The 24,243-nt window shown below is 42.3% G+C and overlaps 1 protein-coding gene across 3 annotated transcripts in view; it reads left to right on the top strand.

Annotated features, from left to right (window-relative positions):
• The window catches only part of LOC112236632 (neurabin-1), a 43,165-nt gene that overhangs the window by 427 nt on the left and 18,495 nt on the right, over positions 1-24,243 (top strand). For all 3 annotated transcript variants that reach the window (XM_024405236.2, XM_024405221.2, XM_024405230.2), the window contains exon 2: positions 124-2,079. In XM_024405236.2, coding sequence (XP_024261004.1) covers positions 289-2,079 — 1,791 coding nt within the window. In that variant the 5' untranslated portion in view covers positions 124-288. The remainder of the gene's footprint in view (positions 1-123; positions 2,080-24,243) is intronic.

The raw sequence follows: 24,243 nt of genomic DNA, 5'->3' as shown, positions 1-24,243 counted from the left end.
AGTAATTTGCTTTGAAGCAGCCGGAAGAATGCGATTGCAAGGTATATAGGAAGTTGCTTTGGATAGGCTCGAATAGTACTAACAGCTAGGTTTTGAAAGTGTATTTTCCTCTTGTCTCTGTAGATGACCACCACATTACGCATGATTTAGACTCCCTGACCAAGACGCCGAATAATCTGAGGGATCCGTGTCACTGGTCGACTGAGAACAACAATAGGGGAACAAGAAACACTCAGAAGTTTAACTTCTATCGCCTCTTCCCAAGATACTCCCAGTAAATATTTGAAAATGATAAAAGCCGAGAGCAAAGGAGAAAGGGCACTGAGGAGTGCGTCCCCGCATAGAAATGCTTACAAGTCGGACTTCCACGCTATTAAGTGTACTTTTGATGGGACGAAATCGGACGGTGCTGCAAAGTCATATGCAAATGGCTCTAACGACACACAGGAGGACACGAGGGGGAGGCATTTAGGCAATCGGATAAACAAGATAAAGAATATTTTCCTCCAGATGGATGGCCAGCAACAAGAGATTCAAGAGGTGAAAACAACGTTGAAAGCTGATTTGTCCCAGGTCTCCCCACCAAATGTGCCATTTGCAGTCACCACACACAAAACAAGTTTGAGCTGTGCCACTAGCCCAGAATCTCCAAGTCTAGACAAAACCCCCAAGGGAGAAGATGTCGAAGTTGACAAAACAGCTTTGGCAGAGAAGTTCTCTTCGACCAGGAAACTCTTTGAGAGGACTATCAAAGAACAACCCGCAGCGGAGAAGTCTCCCAACAGAGTTGTAACCCGGGTGCCCCTGGGCAGTGTGTCTGATGGGGGGAAAAGTACCAGGAGATTGTCAGGGTCCACTGAAACTAGCAACATCAAAACAGAGCCTGGTCCCACTCCAGTGACGAGAAGCCAGCCAGATGAGAGGAGCGATACTGAGGAGACTAAACATGTGTCCAGGGTGTCACTGAAAGCTGGACCCATGTCCAGACGGCTAGACAACTTCATTGTGGACTGTGACAATGAGGCAAAAGCCACAGAGATGTTGTCTAAAGTGTGCAGTCTCTCAGATCGCTCAATGCCTACATCTCCGACAAGGGACAGTTTTAACAAATCCACCATTCCAACTAATGATGCCACTAACAAACCTACCTCCATAGTTACCGGTGTCATTCTCAAACCAACTTCCCCATTCAATAACACTACTCACAAAACATTCCCAACAACAGCCAATGCCACTCCAAAGCCCATCTCCCCAGAGCACGTATCCCCAGGTGGCCAAAGCGCTTACAAGCGCTCCCCCTCAACCAGTGATGCTTTCAGTAGACCATCTGTGGGTAGCGACGGAGTAAAACCCTCCAGTCCACCCCCCAGGGATCAAAAACAGCCTTCTGTGTTTGCCAATAGCTTTTACAGTAGCAACAGGGCCAAAACCTCCAACAGTGCCAAGAGTGATGGGCATGTGGCACGGAGTCCCACCAGGGAAAAGCCACCTACCCAGGCCTCGTCTCTGCCTGGCACGGTCCGGGCTGAGCTCGTAGTGGTACAGAATGAGTCATCAGAGAGCGAGGAGAACGAAGAGGAGAATATTGAAGACGATGTTTTTGAGGAAGTGCATGTTCAACCCCCAAAGGAGATCAAAGTTGAGCTAAAAGAATCGCCACCAAAGGCGATCAGTCAGAAGGATGACCACCATCAGCCGATCTCAGAGAAAGATGACGGCAAGGAGACAGAGATTACACTGGAGAAGGAAGAAGGAAGTCGATTTGAGGAGTCACGGCATGAATTGAAAGAGGAGTGGAGAGAAGACACGAATCCTGTAAATCAAACCGCGGATTACGAGGAGGAAAATGCAGAGGAGGTTGCTGAGGAGGAACAGGGCAGAAGGGGCAAGATTTCCCCAGTGGCATATGGTAGAGAGAACACAGCATTTGTGGATGATGGGGATACTGACCAGACCCCCGAGGAGGAGAATGAAGAGCAGCTCTGTGAGGAGGAGTATGAGGAGGCCCCTGGGCTTTCAGATGATGAGGAGGAACCGGAACCACTGAGGAAGATCAAGTTTTCAACGTCACCGATACGGGTAAGCATTGAGAAGAGGGAATGTTACATTGATAATCTGAAGTGAAGTTGATGTTAATTGCTTTCATTTTGGGGTCTTAGAGAATGTGAACCTTACTATATGGTTTCTATTCATGCTAGCTAGCTAGCTTTTGTCTGGCCTAAAAGTTCTGAGAGAGGTCAATTGTACATGTGGTAATATACTGGACAATGTCACAGCTGGCGCCCTTTTGGATCAAATTTATTAACCAAGGAAGTCTACTTTCGCTCAGGTTGTTGACTTATTTGTGGAGGGCATTCTTTGGTGCCTTGATTGACAGATCCCACATAGGAAATGAGTGTCTTTGTTACACATGATGATGTTATGGCTGCTGTAGCACTGTATCAGGTGAAGCATGTCATGGATGAGAACCCAAACTATGGGGTGTTTAAGCTTCTGTAATTACTGAGGCATTGCCTAAAGCTGGTGTGTCTGAGGGTCACATATTTCTCTTGTTAACAATGTTGTGGATCTAGGCTAGTAGTAGTGGAGACATTTCCGGATGTTAGTCCAGAATGCTCCACGCTGTATTTATGGAAACATTGTTGACATTACTTAAGGGGTCTGTGTGAACCCCAGCTGAATGAGGATAGTCGGGAGGGAACTGGAGTGACGTGTTGGAACCCTGACTTAACTGTACTGTACAGTATAAACAACCTCATCATGGCTCTTCCGATGACTTGTTGATGGTTGGTTGGAGGCCTACTCTTGGGGAATGATGATTTCCATTCACTGTGAATCAGCCTTTGAACATTAGGGTTGGGCAGTATTCAGACTTTCATACTGTTTCTGTACCATACTATATATATATATATATAGCACTTGATATATATATATATATCTCTATAGTACCATTCAAAAGTTTGGACACCTACTCATTCAAGGGTTTTTCTTTATTTTTATACATTGTAGAATAATAGTAAAGACATCAACACTATGAAATAACACGTATGGAAGCATGTAGTAACCAAAAAAAGTGTTAAACAAATCAAAATATATTTTATATTCTTCAAAGTAGCCACCCTTTGCCTTGATAACAACTTTGCACACTCTTGGCATTCTCTCAACCAGCTTCACCTGGAATGCTTTTCCAACAGTCTTGAAGGAGTTCCCACATATGCTGAGCACTTGTTGGCTTCTTTTCCTTCACTCTGTGGTCCAACTCATCCCAAACCATCTCAATTGGATTGAGGTCATGTGATTGGAGGCCAGGTCATCTGATGGAGCAATCCATCACTCCTTCTTGGTCAAATAACCCTTACACAGCCTGGAGGTGTGTTGGGTCATTGCCCTGTTGAAAAACAAATGACCGTCCCAAACCAGATGGGATGGCGTTTCGCTGCAGAATGCTGTGGTAGCCATGCTGGTTAAGTGTGCCTTGAATTTTAAATACCTCACATACAGTGTCACCAGCAAAGCAACCCCACACCATCACACCTCCTCCTCCATGCTTCACGGTGGGAATCACACATGTAGAGATCATCCTGTGTCTCATTTGGACTCAAAGGACAGATTTACACCGGTCTAATGTCCATTGCTCATGTTTCTTGGCCCAAGCAAGTCTCTTCTTATTGATGTTCTTTAGTAGTGGTTTCTTTGCAGCAGTTCGACCATGAAAGCTTGATTCACGCAGTCTCTGCTGAACAGTTGATGTTGATGTGTCTGTTACTTGAACTCTGAAGTATTTATTTGGGCTGAAATGAACTTATCCTCTGCAGCAGAGGTAACTCTGTGTCTTCCTTTCCTGTGGTGGTCCTCATGAGAGCCAGTTTCGTCATAGCGCTTGATGGTTTTTGCGACTGGACTTGAATAAACTTTCAAAGGTCTTGAAATTGACTGACCTAATTTCTTAAAGTAATGATGGACTGTAGTTTCTCTTTACTTATTTGAGCTGTTCTTGCCATAATATGGACTTGGTCTTTTACCAAATAGGGCTATCTTCTGTATACCACCCCTAACTTGTCACAACACAACTGATTGGCTCAAACGCATTAAGGAAAGAAATTCCACAAATTAACTTTTAACAAGGCACACCTGTTAATTCAAATGCATTCCAGGTGACTAGCTCATGTAGCTGGCTGCGAGAATGCCAAGAGCGTGCAAAGCTGTCATCAAGGCAAAGGGTGGCTACTTTTTAAAGAATATAAAATATATTTTGAGTTGTTTAACACTTTTTTTTTTTGGTTACTATATGTGTTATTTCATAGTTTTGATGTTTTCACTATTATTCTACGTTGTAGAAAATAGTATAAATAAAGAAAAACCCTGGAGTAGGTGTGTTAAACTTTTGAATGGTACTGTATGTATGTATTTATTTTTTAATTTACGCACAAGAATTTAGGCAATCCAGGGGGGGATTGAATGTCTCTGCTGTAACCAAGAAGCTTCATCTTGACATGTAGCCACTTAACTAGCAAGTTAGCAAATCAAATGCATAGCTGGAGCCCTGAGCTGGATATAATTTATTGACACGTGTTGGATTTTAAAAAATGGTTATACTTAACCTATATACCGTAAAAGCAGTGGCGTAGCCCTCGCCACCGCAAGACGAGGGTGCCCTCAACCCAAATGATATTGAAAATCATTACCGTCAGTATTTCGAAATTCCCCGGTATACGCTATAAACGGTATATCACCCAAGCCTAGTCAACATGTAAGGACTCTTGACCAACAAGACATGTAGATGTTAATTCAACTCGTATGATCTCATTTTACTGACCGGTGCCAAGTCATTTCATGATAATGGTGGGAATAGTAAAACCAATAATTCCCTATTTACTCTACCTTTTACGAGCGAGCGGAACTTAAATCCTTTTGGGAACAAACACATTCCTGCCCTCAGAACTCCCTCCTATCTATTGTGTTAATGATCCGCCTGGTCAATATGCTCAGTTCACTGCTGGTGAGTGACTTGAAGATGGTAAGCTAGAGGGTACTCTTATCTGTGCATGGCATTCTCCTTTACCACTGGCACTCATGGGAATGTAGGGCTGGGCGATATATCAAGTTAATTTGAATTTATGTTCATTCCTAATGCCTGTAGCGTTGTTTTTATGAGCGTTTATGTACGCTTGTTCTCACGTTGTCTTTTCGGTCTTGTTCGCTCCTTCTGTGCTGTGCACCTTCCCATTTACACCAGAGATCTGTATATAATGACGAGACGCTCATGTCTCCGCCCTAACAATGGGAGTCGTTGTCCCAAAGGCGGGAAGGCAGGTGACAATCTTAGGTTCAAAATAAGAGCATAGAAATGCATTGGGCTTATTTTGGACAGATTTTGGCGAGAGTGAAACCTCTTGCTTCGCCTCTTTCACCCAAGCCTCTCCTCCTACCACTCAACAACAACAACAGATGGGATATCCCATCTTCCTCTCTGACAAACGGTTTCAACTTGCTATTTGCATTTGAGGTTTGGTCCAACAGAATGGGTCATATGGACACCAAAACACATGGGAGACATTATTTTTCTGTAATAGATGAGAAGTTTCAAACCATAACCTTTTTTTAAATGTTTCAACTCCTCATGATTTGAAACAGAGCAGATACTACTGAAACAGATGTACCAATGAACATTCTGGAAAATGAATGCTCAGTTAGTCGCGCGCGCATTATGGTACCACGTATCGCTAGCAGATTTTTAGTCAAATAAAGATTGTTATACTAGCTGTGTAATCTGTGTTTTATAAATGTGCAATAAGCGTAAAACAATTTATGTGAGGAATTGGCAACTTGTTCTCATTCTTTAGAAACAAGGCAGGCCACTTGATTTCAACATTTGAACAAACTGGACAGGCTAGCATGCTGTTCAAACAGTTGGAGACAGACAGAATGTTGTGTTCCTAACAATACAACTGTTAGCTGAATTCAGATCCAAATTAGCCAAACTTGAAATATAAATATTAGCTGGCTACTCACTAGCACATGGACTTGTTTATGAGAATGGTGTTAATTTTCTATAATGCCTGCTACGTTATTAGTGAATGGTAAAATTTCTAACAAAAAGGGCTTTTTTTATAGACCAACCTGAAAGCTAGTTCAGTGATTGTTTGGGGGAAAAACAGCAGATACAACTATTTTGATAAATAATGACATTATTATGGTTGTGGAATGCGTACATTACCGTTCAAAAGTTTGGGGTCACTTAGAAATGTCCTTGTTTTTGAAAGAAAAGCACTTTTTCCCCCTCCATCCCTCCAAAATTGATCTGAAATGTAGTGTAAACGTTGTAAATGACTATTGTAGCTGGAAACGGCTGATTTCTAATGGAGTATCTACAGGGGCGTATAGAGGCCCATTATCAGCAACCATCACTCCTGTGTTCCAATGACACGTTGTGTTAGCTAAGTACTATTTAATGAAGCTGCCAATTGAGGTCTTGTGAGGTGTCTGTTTCTCAAACTAGACACTAATGTACTTGTCTTCTTGCTCAGTTGTGCACTGGGGCCTCCCACAATTTCTATTCTTAGCCAGTTAGCACTGTTTTGCGAAGGGAGTAGTACACAGTGTTGTACGAGATCTTCCATTTCTTGGCAATTTCTCACATGGAACAGCCTTCACTTCTCAGAACAAGAATAGACTGACTAGTTTCAGAAGAAAGTTATTTGTTTCTGGCCATTTTGAGCCTGTAATCGAACCCCCAAACATTTGAACGTAGTGTACGTTCAGCCTAATTTCACAAGCTCCGAAATCATTAGATTATTGCTGACTGTTTTTAAATGCAGTGTATTTGACCTTTTAATTGTACAACAAAGCTTATTTAGAGAAAACAAATATATATACAAATTTTGAATTGCCCATAGGTTTGAAAAATATTGAGATAGGGCTGGGCTATATGGCCTAAAACTAATTTGTGAAAGGCGTCAAAATGAAATGGGCTGGGCATGGGGGGTGTTGGGTGATATCTCCCATCAACACAGCTTATCAACAATTTTGGCAGATCAGGGGGGAAAAAATCACTTCAGGGCATTCCACAGCCTATATACTGGTCAATGTTTATCCAGGGCCTCGTGTGTTATCACAGGGTGTGGATGGCCCCAATTGGCCTGACATAGGGTCCTAGGGAGGGGGTCCCGTGAGAGGGGGCCAGTAGCTGACCTGGAGGACGACACAAACAGTGTGCTGCATCTGTCCTAGGGACGACATAGCAGAGATTAGCCTAGCTTTACACTTCACGTCATTGTGTTACAGTAACAGTTCACATATTGATAGAGCTCAGTAACAGTGTGAGTGAAGAGAGACACACACACATGTGTTCAGAAATTCAAGCCATTGCAAACTCCATTATCAAACACTGTTTCAGTGAAGAATGCATTACTTCTAAACTCCTGTACAAACGATGGATCGATTTATGATCACCAGTCTTTTTGTCCATGTAACGCTAAGGTTAAAGGGTGTCTCCTTGTTAGGACTAGGTCGTAAGTGTGACGTGACATCTGTTGGTTGATAGTGTTCTTCCCGTGGTTGTGAAATGGTGGATTCTTCGTTTTGGTCTTGCCCTGGCATGTGCTGCTCATCATTCTTCCCTCCTTGTTTCTCAATTCTAACAGGCTGAAGGTAGATAGCATGGCATATGTCTGGGACAAAGTGCTTACTAGTTATTAATGAAAGATTGTTTTCCGCAAGCTTTTTCGCACCCTTCATTTTTTTTTGCCTTCTATACTCCTTAGGGTGCCATCTGTAAAATGGTGGGTGTCCTATTTTAGATGAGTCATGATTGAACTGCTTCCAGACAGTTTGAAGTGGGCACGGCACTTTAGGTTTTCCTCAAGCATGCACTTCCTGAAAACACTCCACCCTGGAGTATCTCTTAACAACACGAGGATGAGATGCGTCTTCTGCTATGTGTTGACTCGAAAGTGGAATGCTTCCTCTGGTCTTTCCTTTAAACGTCAACGATGATATTGCAAGCAGGGATGGCTTCTGTTACAATACTTAACAATTTGTTTCCACAATTGTAGCCTTACTTGCCTAGAGAGTAAAGTTATGTAAGCAGAGTTCTTTCCCTCTCAAACAGGCCTCAGGAGAAAAGACACTCTCTTTTTGCAATAGGGGTAATTTCGGTGACAGGTTGGCCCTTGCTGTTGGTGTTTGAATATCAGTTGAAAAAGGGGATTGACTGTCTAATCACAACTGTTGTCTTTTTCAATTATCTGAAAAGCAGAAAGATTTGCATTTGACAGTTTGGTCTTCAACCGAAGTGTCTTTCCATTTCATTTTCAATACCAGTCTGTCCTCACCTCTAGTGGCACAATACAGAATGATTCTAGTTTACCTCACTAGTAGTGCTTGACTAGGGTATTCAGTCGACAATGCCTCAGACAGTGTGCTGGTTTGAGCTGGCCCTGCCTGGCGTGGCATGGTGGGTCACTCTGGAGCCCTGGCCTGCTATCAGAGGAGAGTTGAAGTGCTTTGTGCTACAGCCTGCAGCAGGATTTAGGTCTTTGTGTGCAACCTGAGCCTGTACAGGGGACCTGTCGTCTGAGGAAGAAAGGTCTTCTTTGTCAAGCTGCTGCAGGAGACTTCCATTCTGAACATGTTCCTTGACCGAGGCTCAAAAGACAGTTTGCAGCTGCACATATGGAGAGTTACTGTTTGTTTTTCGCAAATGAATGGATTGTAAATTCGTTGAGACTGATTTTCAGACACCTGTACTCCTATCCCATTAGCTCTGTACTTAATCTGCTTGTTCGGCTTTGATGCATCTTTAAAAATAGAGGTTGTGCTTTACTTAAGGAATCTCAACTTAAGTTGACGCTTTGTACCCATCAGAGGCTGAGTATTCCGGGCCTCCCGAGTGGCGCAGCGGTCTAAGGCACTGCATCGCAGTGTTGCGGCATCACTACAGCCTGGGGTCATAACCGTCCGTGACCGGGAATCCCATAGAGCGGCGCACAAATGGCCCTGCGTCGTCCGGGTTAGGGGAGGGTTTGCCCAGGGGTGCTTTACTTGGCTCATCTCGCTCTAGCGACTCCTTGTGTCGGGCCGGGTGCCTGCAGGCTGACCTCGGTCATCAGTTGAACTGTGTTTGCTCTGACCAGTGGTGGGAAAAGTACCTAATTGTCGTCCTTGAGTAACAGCATAGCTACCTTTTTTTTAAAGTAAAATAAAGTAAAATAAAATACTACTTCAGTAAAAGTCAAAGTATTTGGTTTAAAATATTCTTAAGTATCAAAAGTAAATATAAATAAGAAAGAAAGGACACGACTCCACCTTCGCCTCTCCCGCCAGTTGTGGAGTTGCAGCGACGAGACCAGATCGCAATCACAAAATTGTGGAGAATAAAGGTGTAAAAAAAATGACTAACTATAAAAACAACAACAAAGAAGCTGAGTATTCCAACCTGAAGTGCCATAATGGTTATTTGAAGGTTAGGCTTAATTACTAGGTGACATTTACGTCAAAGTTACGTTGGACCTTTTTTGTTTACTGCCTGCTATACTACCCGGAGACCACCCACTGGCTTGTTGACACGTGCACACTGTCATATTTCTGTATGCCAGATAATATAGGGCAGACCACTTCTGCTCCTTGATTTACTGTAGTCGAAATGTCTGTATTGCCGCAGGTTCCTCAGTCAGTCAATGCATTAACGCAATGGTGGGGGGGAAATATCTTCATGTTAATATTTGGATAACAGAGCACCTAGATGGGGCGTTGGATACGATATACTGCATTCCCATAGCAGCTGAGTCGGTAGTAGTCTGTTGCTGCAGCAGTCTGAACCGTCTGTACAGGCCTCGTGATAAATGGTCAACATAAACACTGGGGTTATACCTTAGTCTTTTCCACACGTTTTATCTTCAAGATATCTCTTTGCGCAATCTATCGTTTTATGTCATATTGCGTAGCTTTTATTCTTACTTCAAAGAATGGCTGGGTGATCAATCAAATGAATTTGAATGCATGTTTTGGTGCGCTGTTCCAAATGCCTGTATCACAAGAATCCTTAACATTCTCATCTGTTGCATCAGACTAATTGCTTTTCAAGGTAACTGGTTGTATGAATTTGGACTCTATCATCTCACAACTGTCCCAGAGTCTGTTTGGAATAGGCTATTTCTTTCTTGACAAGCTGACCAATAGAATAGGTCAACTTTTCTACTATAGGGGGTAGTAGGTTGACAAAGGCCAGTGATTTTGCTGTTCGTTACTCGTCTTGCTGGCTGAGAAAAATACAGTTATTCTAACATCTTCAAAGTGCACATCAGAATTCGGTAAGAAGGACCGCACATCGTTCATCCTCGACTTGCATATTCTGATTATATGAATTACCCTAATATAAATGTGATTTCTGTCATTCTGAGCACCGTAGGTGGATGCCCCAATCAGGTTACGCAACCTATGCATATGGGTACGGTCAAGTTCTCAAATGTCCGGCAAATTAAAATGCTGCTGGTCAAATGTCCGGCGCCACGTTTTCCTAATTGAAACCATGTCATAGACAGACTTGAAAGCCAGATCGGTGATTATTGCAAAAAAAACAGGTTAAACTAATTTGATCAAATAAAATGATTAGTGGGTCTTATGGTTTTGGAAGGCTTATTTAGCCTAAATATAATTTTACAAGCCCTGAATTAATTTGATTATACCTGACTGTATACCTGACTGTATACCTGACTGAAATGCAGTGTATTGACCTTTTTTTAATTGTGCAACAAAGCTTATTTAGATCTTGAATCGCCCATAAATAAAAAATGTAAAAAATGCTATATGATTTTCAGGACATATCTCCCAGCCCTATTTCAAAGGGCTTTTGAAACATTTGATTGTGTCATAGGCAGAGGTAAGGAAAGGGTTAACTCCTCTTCTCCGTACAGTTGGAATTGTGTTTTCTAGGTGTGGCCTAATCTGAAGAAAATTATGGAGTGGTGTGACACACAGAGCTATGTTCAAACTGTGAACCACAGGTCTAACAAACAGCACACCCGGCAATCTGTATCTGCTGACATTCACATTCACCTTGACACCAATGCTATGACCACATGTTGTAGAATTATAGTAGAGAGCGGTAACACTCCCCAGTTCCAGGTGTGTTATTATCCTGTTGTAGATACTGTGTGCAGTACCGAGGTAAGTACACTGTAGTTTATCCAGTTAATTCACTGTCCAGAGTGGCTGACTAAACTATTGTACTGTGCTGCTCATTGCTGTTGAAGTTTGGGTAGACATTTGGAGTTGGGAATGAGTTAATCTTCAGAGAAAAGGAAAATGGCACTGAGTATGGATCAACAATATTGTTGTTACTCCACAATACTAACCTAATTGACATTGTGGAAAGAAGGAAAAAATATGTATCCTGTTTGCAACAAGGCACTAAAGTAATACTGCAGTAAATGTGGCAGAGCTATTACCTTTTTGTCCTGAATACAAAGTGCTATGTTTGGGGCAAATCCAATACTATAAGGACAGACGCTGGAGATGAGAAGCAGGTACAGGGAGTGAACATTTAGTCAACGGACAGTGTCTGGACAGGGGAAACATAAACGACAATAATGCTGACACGGGAAACAAACTGAGGAGCAGATATATATATATATATATGGACAATCAACAAAGTAAGGGAGTCCAGGTGAGTAATGAGCGCTGATGCGCGTAATGATGGTGACAGGTGTGCGTTATGAAGGGCAGCCTGGTGCCCCACCCGGCGTCCCACCTGGCCCACCTGGGCGAGCCTAACGGGCTGGCTGAAGCGTAGAAGCCCGACGAGCCAGCTGAGTCGTGGAGCCCGATGAACTGGCTGAGGCATGACGTGGGTTGGGCGCCTGCCGAGCCAACCGAGGCAAGTAAACCGCTCGGGCCAACTGAGGCACCCCCAGTTCCATCGGCGATGGAACCCGGACCCAACGTCAAAAACAAAAACTCCCTGATGTTTCACATATTGGTGTCAGCATTCTGTAAGGATAGACGCTGGAGATGAGAAGCAGGTACAGGGAGTGAACATTTAATAACCAACAAACAGAACAGAATACGGACAGGGGAAACTTAAACGACAATGCTGACATGGGGAACAAACTGAGGAGCAGACAGATATAGAGGGGCAATCAATAAAGTAAGGGAGTCCAGTGGAGTCCAATGAGCGCTGATGGTGTGCATAATGAAGGGCAGCCTGGTGCCCTCGAGCGCTAGAGAGGGAGAGCGGGAATAGGTGTGACAAATACAACACATTACTGAATATGACTATACATATTTTCAAGCTTAGTTGTGGCTGCATCATGTTATGGGTATTCTTGTAATCATTAAGGACCGGGGAGTTTTTCGGAATTAAAAAAAATAAAAATGGATTGGATTGGAGCTAAGCACAGGCAAAATCGTAGAGGAAAACCTGGTTGTCTGCTTTACACCAGACACTGGGAGATTAATTCACCTTTCAGCAGGACAATGAACTAAAACACAAGGCTAGAGTTGCTCTACACTAGAGATGCTCACCAAGAAGACAGCGAATGTTTCTGAGGGGTGTGTTAAATCTTGAATTGACTTAAATCCACTTGAAAATCTATGGCAATATCTGAAAATGGTTGTCTAGCAATGATCAACACCTAATTTGATAGAGCTTGAAATGATTTGAAAATAATAATTGGCAAATGTTGATGTAACAGATGTAATTGCTGCCGATGGTGCTTCTACAAAGAATTGACTCGGGTGTGACTCCTTATGTAAATGAGATAGATCTGTATTTAATTTGAAATACATTTGCAAAAAGAAATTAAACATGTTTTCACTTTGTCGTTATGGGGTATTGTGTGTAGCTGGTGAGAAAAACAACTTTCGTGTGTAGTAAGTAAAGGGTTATGAATTCTTTCTGAAGGCACTGTACAGTGTCAATGTTTAGGATCACTATGTTTGATGTACAGTTACCAGATGACATGTCGTCATACCCTGGGTTGTTATGAACAGAATGAATCTATGACTCAGATTGCCAATTATAATGGGTTGTTTTTGGATAGGGTAAACAACCGGAATTGTGTGATGGCAGGGATGCAGTGCTGTGTTCCAAATAAAACTACCAGTGTGCTTGCTGTAGTTCAACGGCACAGCTAGGAGAGCTCAAAAAAACACCTTATAGTTGAAGACTCTTCTTTGAGTCATAAAAGTGCATTGAGATTACTGTGCACACGTTGAAAAGGTGTGGCCACTTGGAGACACCAGTTAGACCTCATTCAAGCCTTGTAATTTTTTGTCTTGTGTTGCACCGACCCCACATTTTCCAGGAATGTTCTTATGATTTTACTCAATGTATCCAGTATATTTTCTGACTTGGTTATCAACAAATGCGGCTAAAAGTAGAGTAAATGTAAAATTCTCAAATCAACAGTGTAATGTTTGGATCCAGTCTTCTGTCATGTGAACTGTCCCCAAACAATTTGATTTGTTGGTTCTAAGCATTAAACTTTCAAGTAGTTCTTTGTTGACTGTTGCTGGGTGCTATCGTCCTCCATCCTCACCGGCCTGTACCCCACCTGCCCTAAGAGCTCTCCTAGCCCCTTACACTGTCTGAATTTGTCCTGCTAGGTGACCTAAACTAGGACATGCTTAAAACACCTGACCAAGTCCTAAAGCAATGGGACTCCCTAAATCTTTCTCAGATTATTACCAATCCCGCAAGGTATGACTCCAAATACCCAGAAAAGGCTACTCTCCTCGATGTTATCATCACAAATAATTCTGATAGGTATCAGTCCAGTGGTTTCTCTAATGACCTTAGTGATCACTATTTAACAGCCTGTGTTTGTAATGGCTGCTCAGTGAAACAACCTGTCCTGATTTGTCATTGACACTTGCTAAAAAACTTAATGAACTGGCCTCTGTAAAATGGTATAGAATCAGCTTGAAGACGCTTGCAACTTTAAAAAAATATATTTTCTGTGGTATTATTAACAAATACGCCCCATAAAGAAAATTAGAATTAAAAACAGGTTCAGCCCCTGGTTCGACTGTGATCTTGCAGAGTTACTCCACCTCAACAATTGCATTTGGCAAAAATGTTCAGGCAAATGAGAAATAAGTGCACTCAGGCTATCCGGAAGGCCAAAGTTTGTTACTTTAACTTCTCTGGGATATGTGGGACGGGAGCGTCCCACCTCGCCAACAGCCAGTGAAATTGCAGGGCGCCAAATTCAAAACAACAGAAATCCCATAATTAAAATTCCTCAAACATACAGGTACTTTACACCATTTTAAAAATAAACTTATTGTAAATCCAGCCACAGTATCCGATTTCAAATAGGCTTTACGGCGAAAGCACACCAAAAGTTAGGTCAGCACCTAGTTATAGAAAACCATATAGCCATTTTCCAGCCAAGGAGAGGGCTCACAAAAATCAGAAATAGCCATTTAAATTAATCACTAACCTTTTGATGATCTTCATCAGATGGCACTTACAGGACTTCATGTTACACAATAAATGTGTGTTTTGTTCGATAAAGTTAATCTTTATGTCCAAAAACCTAATTTGAAATTGGTGTGTTATGATCAGAAATGCATTGTCTCAAACAAACATCCGCTGAAAGTGCAGAGAGCCACATCAAATTACAGAAATACTCATAATAAACATTGATAAAAGATACAAGTGTTAGACATGGAAATAACTTTAACTTCTCCTTAATGCAACCGCTATGTCAGATTTCAAAATGGTTTTACGGCGAAAGCTCACCTTGCGATTATGTTCGGTCAGCGCTGGTCTCAGAAAAACATCCAGCCATTTCCCAAAGAAGGAGAGGTGTCAGAAATAGCGTTATTTACTTACCTATATTCACTTACCTTTTGATGATCTTGATCGGAATGCACTCCCAGGAATCCCAGTTCCACAATAAATGTTTGTTTTGTTCGATAAAGTCCATAATTTCTGTCCAAATACCTCCTTTTTGTTAGCGCGTTTAGCCCAGTAATCCAAATGCATAATGCGCGATCACTTGTTCAGACGAAATGTCAAAAAGGTTCTATTACAGTTCGTAGAAACATGTCAAGGGATGTATAGAATCAATCTTTAGGATGTTTTTAACATAAATCTTCAATAATGTTCCAACCGGAGAATTCCTTTGTCTTTAGAAATGCAATGGAACGCAGCAACCTTTCACGGGAGCGCTCGTGATCAGCTCATGGCACTCTGCCAGACACCTGGTTGAAACAGCTCTCATTCGCCCCCACTTCACAGTAGAAGCCTCAAACAAGGTTATAAAGACTGTTGACCTCTAGTGGAAGCCTTAGGAAGTGCAATATGATCCCATAGACACTGTATATTCGATAGGCAATGCCTTGAAAAACTACAAACCTCAGACTTCCCATTTCCTGGTTGGATTTTTTTCTCAGGTTTTTGCCTGCCATATGAGTTCTGTTATACTCACAGATATCATCAAACTGTTTTAGAAACTTCAGAGTGTTTTCTATCCAAATCTACTAATTATATGCTTTTGGGCCTGAGTAGCAGGCAGTTTACTCTGGGCACCTTTTTATCCAAGCTACTCAATACTGCCCCCCAGTCCCAAAGAAGTTAAGGAGCAGTGCTCTCTCTGTGGGTCCTAACCCCAAGAAGTTCTGGAAAATGGTTAAAGACCTGGAGAATAAACCCTCCTCGTCACAGCTGCCCATGCCCCTTAATGTTGATGACGTGGTTGTTACTGACAAGAAGCACATGGCTGAGCTCTTTAATCACCACTTCATTAAGTCAGGATTCCTATTTGACTCAGCTATGCCTCCTTGCCCGTCCAACATTTAATCTCCCACCCCTTCTAATGCAACTACCGACACTTCTCCCCCTTTTTCCCCTGCCCCGCTACAAAGTTTCTCCCTGCAGGCAGTCACTGAGTCCGAGGTGCTAAAGGAGCTCCTTAATTAAACTTGACCCCAAAAAAACATCTTGGTCAGATGTTTTTTTTAAATGTAGTTTACTTAAATAAAGGTTAACTAGGCAAGTCAGTTAACCTGTCTAGCGCAGGCTCGACAACATTCCGCTGAAAAGGTAGTGCGCGAAATTCAAAAATATGTGACTTTCACACATTAACAAGTTCAATACAGCAAATGAAAGATAAACATCTTGTTAATCTACCCATCGTGTCCGATTTAAAAAATGCTTTACAGCAAAAGCACAACATATGATTATGTTAGGTCAGAGTCAAGTCACAAAAACGCACACAGCCATTTTCCAACCAAAGATAGGAGTCACAAAAAGCAGAAATATAGATAAAATTAATCACTAACCTTTGATCTTCATCAGATGACACTCATAGGACATCATGTTACACAATACATGTATGATTTGTTTGATAATGTGCATATTTATATCCAAAACTCTGTGTACATTGGCGCGTTACGTGCAGTAATGTTTTGATTCCAAAACATCCAGAGTTTTTAACATAAATCATCAATAAGGTTCCAACCGGAGAATTTAATTGTCTGAAGAAAAGCATTGGAACGAGAGCAAACTCTGTCGGGAGCGCGCGTCATGAGTCCGAGGCTCTCTGCCAGACCACTCACTTAAAGAGCTCTCATTGACCCCTCCTTTATAGTAGAATCCTCAAACCAGTTTCTAAAGATGGTGACGTCTAGTGGAAGCCCTAGGATGTACAACATCATCCATATCTGACTTTGATTTCAATAGGTACTGTTTTGGATTTCTTCTCATGTTTTTGCCTGCCATATGAGTTCTGTTATACTCACAGACATCATTCAAACAGTTTTAGAAACTTCAGAGTACTTTCTATCCAATACTAATATTCATATATTAGCATCTGGGACAGAGTAGGACGCAGTTCCATCTGGGCACACAATTCATCCAAAAGTGAAAATGCTGCCCCCTATCCCAAAAAGGTTAAGAACAAATTCTTATTTACAATGATGTCCTACCCTGGCCAAACCCAGACGACACTTGGCCAATTGTGCGCCACCCTATGGGGCGGCCTGGATTCAAACCAGGTACTGCAGTGACACATCTTGCACTGAGATGCATTGTCTCAGACCACTGCGCCACTCGGGAGCCCACTTGTTTAGACCCTTTCTTCTTTAAGATTTCTGCCCCTATCATCGCCAAGCCTATCTCTGACCTTTTTTAATCGGTCTCTCCTTTCTGGGGAGATTCCCATTGCTTGGAAGGCAGCCACGTTTCCTCCTTTTATTTAACTGTTATAGGTCTATTTCTATTTTGCCCTGTTTATCAAAAGTGTTGGGAAAAACTTGTCTGTAATCAACTGACTAGGTTACTACCTCAAGAGTCAGAACATCTGCTGTCTCAGCCACTGCCTGTCACCAAGGGAGTACCCCAAGGCTCGATCCTAGGCCCTACGCTCTTCTCAATTTGCATCAACAACATAGCTCAGGTAGTAGGAAGCCCTCATCCATTTACATGCAGATGATAGTCATATACTCAGCTGGCCTGGACTTTGTGTTAAATGCTTTACAACAAAGCTTTGTTAGAGTTAAACAAGCTTTCTCTGCCCTTCAGAACACCTCCAAAACAAAGGTCATGTGGTTTGTTAAAAATAATTCCCTTCTCCCCACAGGTGTGATTACTACCTCTGAGGGGTTAGAGCTTGAGGTAGTCACCTCATACAAGTACTTGGGAGTATGGATAGACGGTACACTGTCCTTCTCTCAGCACATATCAAAGCTCCAGGCTAAAGTTAAATCTAGACTTGGTTTCCTCTGTCGTAATCGCTCCTCCTTCACCCCAGCTGCCAAACTAACCCTGATTCAGATGACCATCCTACCCTTGCAAGATTACGGAGATATAATTTATAGATCGGCAGGTACGGGTGATCTCGAGCGGCTAGATGTTCTTTACTGTTCGGCCATCGGATTTGCCACCAATGTTCCTTATAGGACACATCACTGCACTCTATACTCTTCTGTAAGCTGGTCATCTCTGTATACGCGTCGCAAGACCCACTAGTTGATGCTTATTTCTAAAACCTGCTTAGGCCTCACTCCGCCCTATCTCAGATATCTACTGCAGCCCTCATCCTCCACATACAACACCCGTTCTGCCAGTCACATTCTTTTAAAGGACCCAAAGCGCACACATTCCTGGGTCGCTCGTCTTCTAAGTTGGCTGCAGCTTGCGACTGGAACGAGCTGCAACAAACACTCAAACTGGACCATTTTATTTCAATCTCTTCATTGAAAGACTCAATCATGGACACTCTCACTGACAGTTGTGGCTGCTTTTCATGATGTATTGTTGTCTCTACCTTCTTGCCCTCTGTGCTGTTGTCTGTGCCCAGTAATGTTTTGTGCTGCTACCATGTTGTTGTTGTGTTGCTACCATGCTGTGTTATGTGTTGTTTGCTTGCTATGTTGTCTTAGGTCTGTTATGTAGTGTTATCGTGATGTGTGTGTGTGTGTGTGTGTTGTCCTATATTTATTTTATTTTTGTAATTTTTAATCCCAGCCCCCGTTCCGCAGGAGGCCTTTTTGCCTTTTGGTAGGCCGTCATTGTAAAAAATCATTTGTTCTTAACTGGTCTAGTTAAATAAAAACTGTTTTGTCCTAAACTTTGGTCTAATAATTTTCCCATAATCTCCAAACTGTTGCCTTTCCATTATTTTCAGGTTTCTTCCTTAAGAAACATTTACATTTAGCCTATCCATATAGGCCAATTCCCACACGTGTAAAGGGTTCAAATAAATAATTGTTAAACATTTACTTTTTTGCCCAGATGCACTTTTAAATTTAGATTTTGGCAAATAAGCCGTTTTTCTACTTACCCTGAATCAGATGAACTCATGGGTATCATTTTTATGTCTGCGCGCAGTTTGTAGGAAGTTGCTAACTAGTGTTAGCGCAATGACTGGAAGTCTATGCGAGCAGCTAGCAAGTCTATGGGAGCAGCTATTATAGATGTCCAGTCATTGCGCTTAACGCTAGTTAGCAGTGGTTCACAAAACTCATTTTAACTTCCTTAATTCAAACTGCTCACGGAGACAAATTGTATCAATGTGTTCATCTGACTCTGGGTAAGTATACGAAGGGCTTGATTACCAAAATATTGCACTATCCCTTTAAATCAGTGACAAGTTACAATGTATATTTGTCGCAAACAGAATTAGCAGTGGCGCTAATCAGAGACGTGAATCAGTTATATCTCAGATGGTGTCAACATAAATAAGTTAACTTTTTTTTAAAGTCACCAGAAGTGACTTTCTCAGTCGTTCTACAGAAAGAAACATTATGTTGTGGCATGCCCTTTGTCCTGCTCGATTTCCTGTGTGTGAATCCTGGAAAGTGGAGAGAAGTGAACGTAGATACCATTCGGCCCCACTACTCTAGTCATGGACACTCAAGGAGGGGCGGCTCCTGTACATCCCCCTCCGCAAAATGTTATACTTTAATTTCCTGTCTCTGTTTCGTTCTCTGTGGTTGCCAGAGGAATGTGTCTGACACACTCCACCAACGTTCCCTCGAAGCTGTGCGCGCAGTAGCCCTGAGACTGCCGCGCAAAGCTTACAAGAAATATCAGCCCATGGAGAGACGAACGAGATTGAACTTCACTCAACTTCCTCGAGTTTTCCCCGTTAACACTATCGACGTTTCCGTTTACCGTGGCAACTGGGATCGAATCAATGCAATATTACCCACTTTCAATACGACATACCGAAACAAAACAAATTATGCAAGAGAGTTTGTTGTAGGCAGAACGAATCGGAGTAGGGTTTTATTGGGCACGATAATCAGAGCTGCGGTAGGCCTAAATGCAAATCAACCATTGCCATATATGGATCTGTGCCATTTACTTTGAACTGGACTGTGTTTACAGCTGTGGTCGTGATAGAGATGAGCTTGTTTTGAGATCAAAGCAAGAGCTGCATGTAGCCACGTGTGGACATTTTGTTCATATATTTTGCTAGTTAGTGAGTTATTAGCCCAGTTATAGATACTTTGTAGTCAGCAATAAGGGAGTGATTGCTTCCTACAAGAGCACAAAATGTGTACATCTCTAGACGTCTTTGAAAAGCGAGTCAGGTAAAGAGCTTTTTTTGTCTTAAAGGCAGTGTTGTATTTTTAGACTGGCTTAAATAAGCTAAGTAGCCAATAGGCAGAGGGTAGCATAATGTGTCTGATTCTCTGTAATAATGGTATGGGAATAATAATGAATTTAATTTTGTAAAGTGGTTTCTTGCATCTAGCAACACAAATGTTTTCAAGCATCTCCTTGTCTGAAGGACAAGTGGATAAACAGGTTAATGTCAAGCCCTGCATGTTTTTTTTCCTTCTCCAAAGTCTCATGGAATGCCTACGTTGAACTCAACACATTCTCTGCTACTTTAGGCTGAGTGATAGAACAGCTATTTCCATGTTTAAAATGTTGTGGGATGCATCATTTTCTTCATTGTTTTTGATGGTCTGGTAGGCCTACATTATGGTCAAATAGCCACAGTAGTCTACCTGGCCACTGCTTAAACTGTAACTTAAAGCAGGTTCAGCCTCAGTGTTCACAGTAAACACACGCTGGAAGTTGCACAGAATTTTCATAATGTTCAAGTTTGCACTCAGCAGACCTGAAATTTGCTCAGTGACGAAAATATTTTGAGGGAACATTGCACTCCACCCCTTACCCAGCCAACAAAGAAGCCAGAGAGGTGAGGAGAGGGAGGCCTGGCCTGCCAGGATCTGAGCTCCCTCCAGACACCTGGGCTGGAGACTGGAGGGATGGGCCTGAATACTAATACAGCTGCCTCAATGCTGCCTTTTTGCTCTTTGGCACAGGGAGACTCCGACTAGTCTGGGGCTGATTGTGATTGCCTCATAATGCGTTTCATTGTGTGATTTTAAAAGTAAGTACATCAATAACTGTTGTTTTCACTTAGCTGGTTGACAGAAGATGAACTGGTATCGGAGGGTTTTTAACAGCTGCCCATAGCAGGGCACGAGAGGTGCCTGTTAATCTGAGTCTGTGGGCCGTTTAGAAGCAAACCTGTTCAACCTGTCTTTACTCCACGCTCCTTTGAATATGATTCCAAAATGGAACCCAGCCGCATTCTATCCATCTTAATCCACATCACCAAACACAAGGTTAGGGTATGGCCTCTTTCTCACAATTAAACAGTCAGTCACTTGCTTTTCCAGAGTGATTCATTGTTTATTTCTTCAAAGGTAGAGTTGAAAGGGAGGCCTCTTTGACAGATATTTTTGGTTGTTGAACCAATGTCTATTTTTTTTAAATCTGGTCTCATCTTTTTGTAGAGCGTGCTAGCAGGAAGTATTGAACCGATTCCGTGCTCTGTTTATTCAGGACTGAATAACTTGGCGGCATGCTTTCTTTCCTAATTACTGTATGATCTGCACCAGGCCCCTGCCCTGCTCCCACAGCATGTTTTCATTTGTTGTCTTTGTAGAGCTGCTTACATTATGTGCTCGTCCCGATCCAGCGCTCGGCGCTCGCTTTGGTGCCCTTGCGTAGCTCGGGCTTCTCTGGTTAGCTTCCCTCCCAGCTGCTGACTCATTTCCCACAGTGGTATGTTTTGGGGGGAAGGGATAACGGGAGAGGGGGAAAGTGTGTGTGTGTGTGTGTGTACAGCAGGCAGGCCTCTGTGGTGGTTGAAGGTGGATGAAGTGTAATTGTCAAGCCAGGCGTGCTGGGAGACAGGCTTTCACAAGCCATGGAGAAACAGAAAATATGAAGCAGATGGCACTACGGTTTACCAAGCCACATCACAGCTTCTGTCACTCTATTAAAGATTTAGTGGCACAAAATTACAAAATAAAATGCTACATTAATTGCCAAGCTTTCAGCTCAGTAGTCAAAGAGAATACTATGCACTTGACCGATTTTGATCTGAATCTGCTTGTCCTTGCCCTCCAGAATGGAACAAATTGCAACTCTTACCTGGCCAACCACCAGGCCTGCACACAGAGATAAAGGTAAATGGGTGTTTCACATGGTAACTGGAGATTGGTGATCACAACAGCAAGCTGTTTTTTAGGGGGGGGGGGGTTAATAAAGACATTGATTCCAGAGTCTCTATCTTGTGTGGAAGACGGTGCTTGAGTGATTAGGTTTCGGCAACAGAGAAAGGAACATTGTTCCGAATAGCTGGAGTATTCCATGGCAACAGGAAAATGGAACAAAAGAAGTGAGAGGGGAGAAGCCAAGCAAAACCACTGCAGCGCTACTGCAGAGTCCAACTGAGGCCTGGGATGCATCAGTATGTTCCCGCCGTTCTACAATTTACATTTTCTATTAACGTTTCTCCACTTAATTACTGTACACCCCCAAAACCAGGACTTTTTTTTATCCTGAATGACTTTTGTCTGCTTCAGTTTTATTGATTCTTTTTTGGATTTTAACTGGCTATTAAATCCCAAACCAATCTGATTCGGTTGTTCACATAGACTTTTTCTAGAGCACACTGTTCTCAGCCTTAGTAAATGTGTGCGTGTCAGATAATTCAAGGACTGGTGTGCTCCGACTAAACTATTTTCATTTGAAATGGCAGAGAGCACTTGTACTATACATCCTGTATTAATTGGCAGATTCACTCATCTCAATACCAAGTGAGATGGCATTGCTTGTGTCCAAGCTTAAGCAATGTCTGTCCAGCTAGGAGAATAAAGCCAAAGCAGGGGATGCAGGCAGGGAAAATGGTGTTCAGCTATGAGATTATACCCACGGACACGGTCAAAATCTACATCTACTTCTAGTAAAATGAGGGCCATTCTTCCCTTCCACAAAATTGCAATAGTGTGTACAAACCCTTTTGGATTGTAATCTGTTTACATGGGAATGTGCTTGTGAGAACCCATAGCGGTCTACACGGAGACGGACGGTCGGTCGTCTCCTACTCCCGCTGAGCTCCTGCCAGGTTCCTCAAGTCCTGGCATGCTCCAGCACCCAGACCTCAGACTGGGCTTCTCAGAGTGGAAATGTTTACTGGATTACATCATGCAGGCTTCACACTACTCCTCCATCCAAGCTTCCAAAGGGATCTACTTCTAATCATGTAGCTTTCCTCAGTCACTCTCTGCCTACCTCGGCAGACAGCAAACCTCTGCCTTTTTCTGAGGGCTGGCTTGTGCTGTCTCGTGGACCGTACTTCCTTACCACTCGCAACATTTGGGGGGGACTTGGAGATCACAACTGCCATGAACCGCCATGAAGGGAGAGGATTCGTCTCCCTCAGTTAGACATCTATTTTCTACATTGTAGAATAATAGCGAAGACATCAATACCATGAAATAACACACATGGCATCATGTAATAACCAAACAAGTGTTAATAAACAAATCCAAAATATATTTTATATTTGAGATTCTTCAAAGTAGCCACCCTTTGCTTTGATGACAGCTTTGCACACTCTTGGCATTCTCTCAACCAGCTTCACGAGGTAGTCACCTGCAATGCATTTCAATTAAAAGTTCATTTGTGGAATTTCTTTCCTTAATGCGTTTGAGCCAATAATTTGTGTTGTGACAAGGTATGGGTGGTATACAGAAGAGCCCTATTTGGTTAAAGACCAAGTCCATTTTATGGCAAGAACAGCTCAAATAAGCAAAGAGAAACGACAGTCCATTCCTTTAAGACATGAGGGTCAGTCAGTCCGGAAAATGTCAAGAACTTTGAAAGTTTCTTCAAGTGCAGTCGCCAAAACCATCAAGTGCTATGATGAAACTGGCTCTCATGAGGACCTTCACAGGAAAGGAAGACCCAGAGTCACCCAGAGACCAATAATAAGAAGAGTCTTACTTGGGCCAAAAAACACAAGTAATGGACATTAGACCGGTGGAAATCTGTCCTTTGGTCTGATGAGTCCAAATTTAGATTTTTGGTTCCAACCTCCATGTCTTTGTGAGACGCAGAGTAGGTGAACGGATGATCTCTGCTAGAGGTCGACCGATTTATGATTTTTCAACGCCGATACCGATTATTGGAGGACACACAAAAAAACGCCGATACCGATAAATCGGACGATTTTTATATATATATTCGGAATAATGACAATTACAACAATACAGAATGAACAATGAACACTTTTTTACTTAATACATAAATAAAAACTGTTTAGTCTCATAAATAATGAAATATGTTCAATTCGGTTTAAATAATGGAAAAACACAGTGTTGGAGAATAAGGTAAAAGTGCAATATGTGCCATGTAAAAAAGCTAACTTTTAAGTTCCTTGCTCAGAACATGAGAACATATGAAAGCTGGTGGTTTCTTTG

This window comes from Oncorhynchus tshawytscha, linkage group LG03, assembly GCF_018296145.1.
Source record: "Oncorhynchus tshawytscha isolate Ot180627B linkage group LG03, Otsh_v2.0, whole genome shotgun sequence".
NCBI classification, from domain to species: domain Eukaryota; kingdom Metazoa; phylum Chordata; class Actinopteri; order Salmoniformes; family Salmonidae; genus Oncorhynchus; species Oncorhynchus tshawytscha.
The sequence above is the reverse complement of the archived record's forward strand: the minus strand, read 5'-3'. Positions and strand labels throughout refer to the sequence as shown.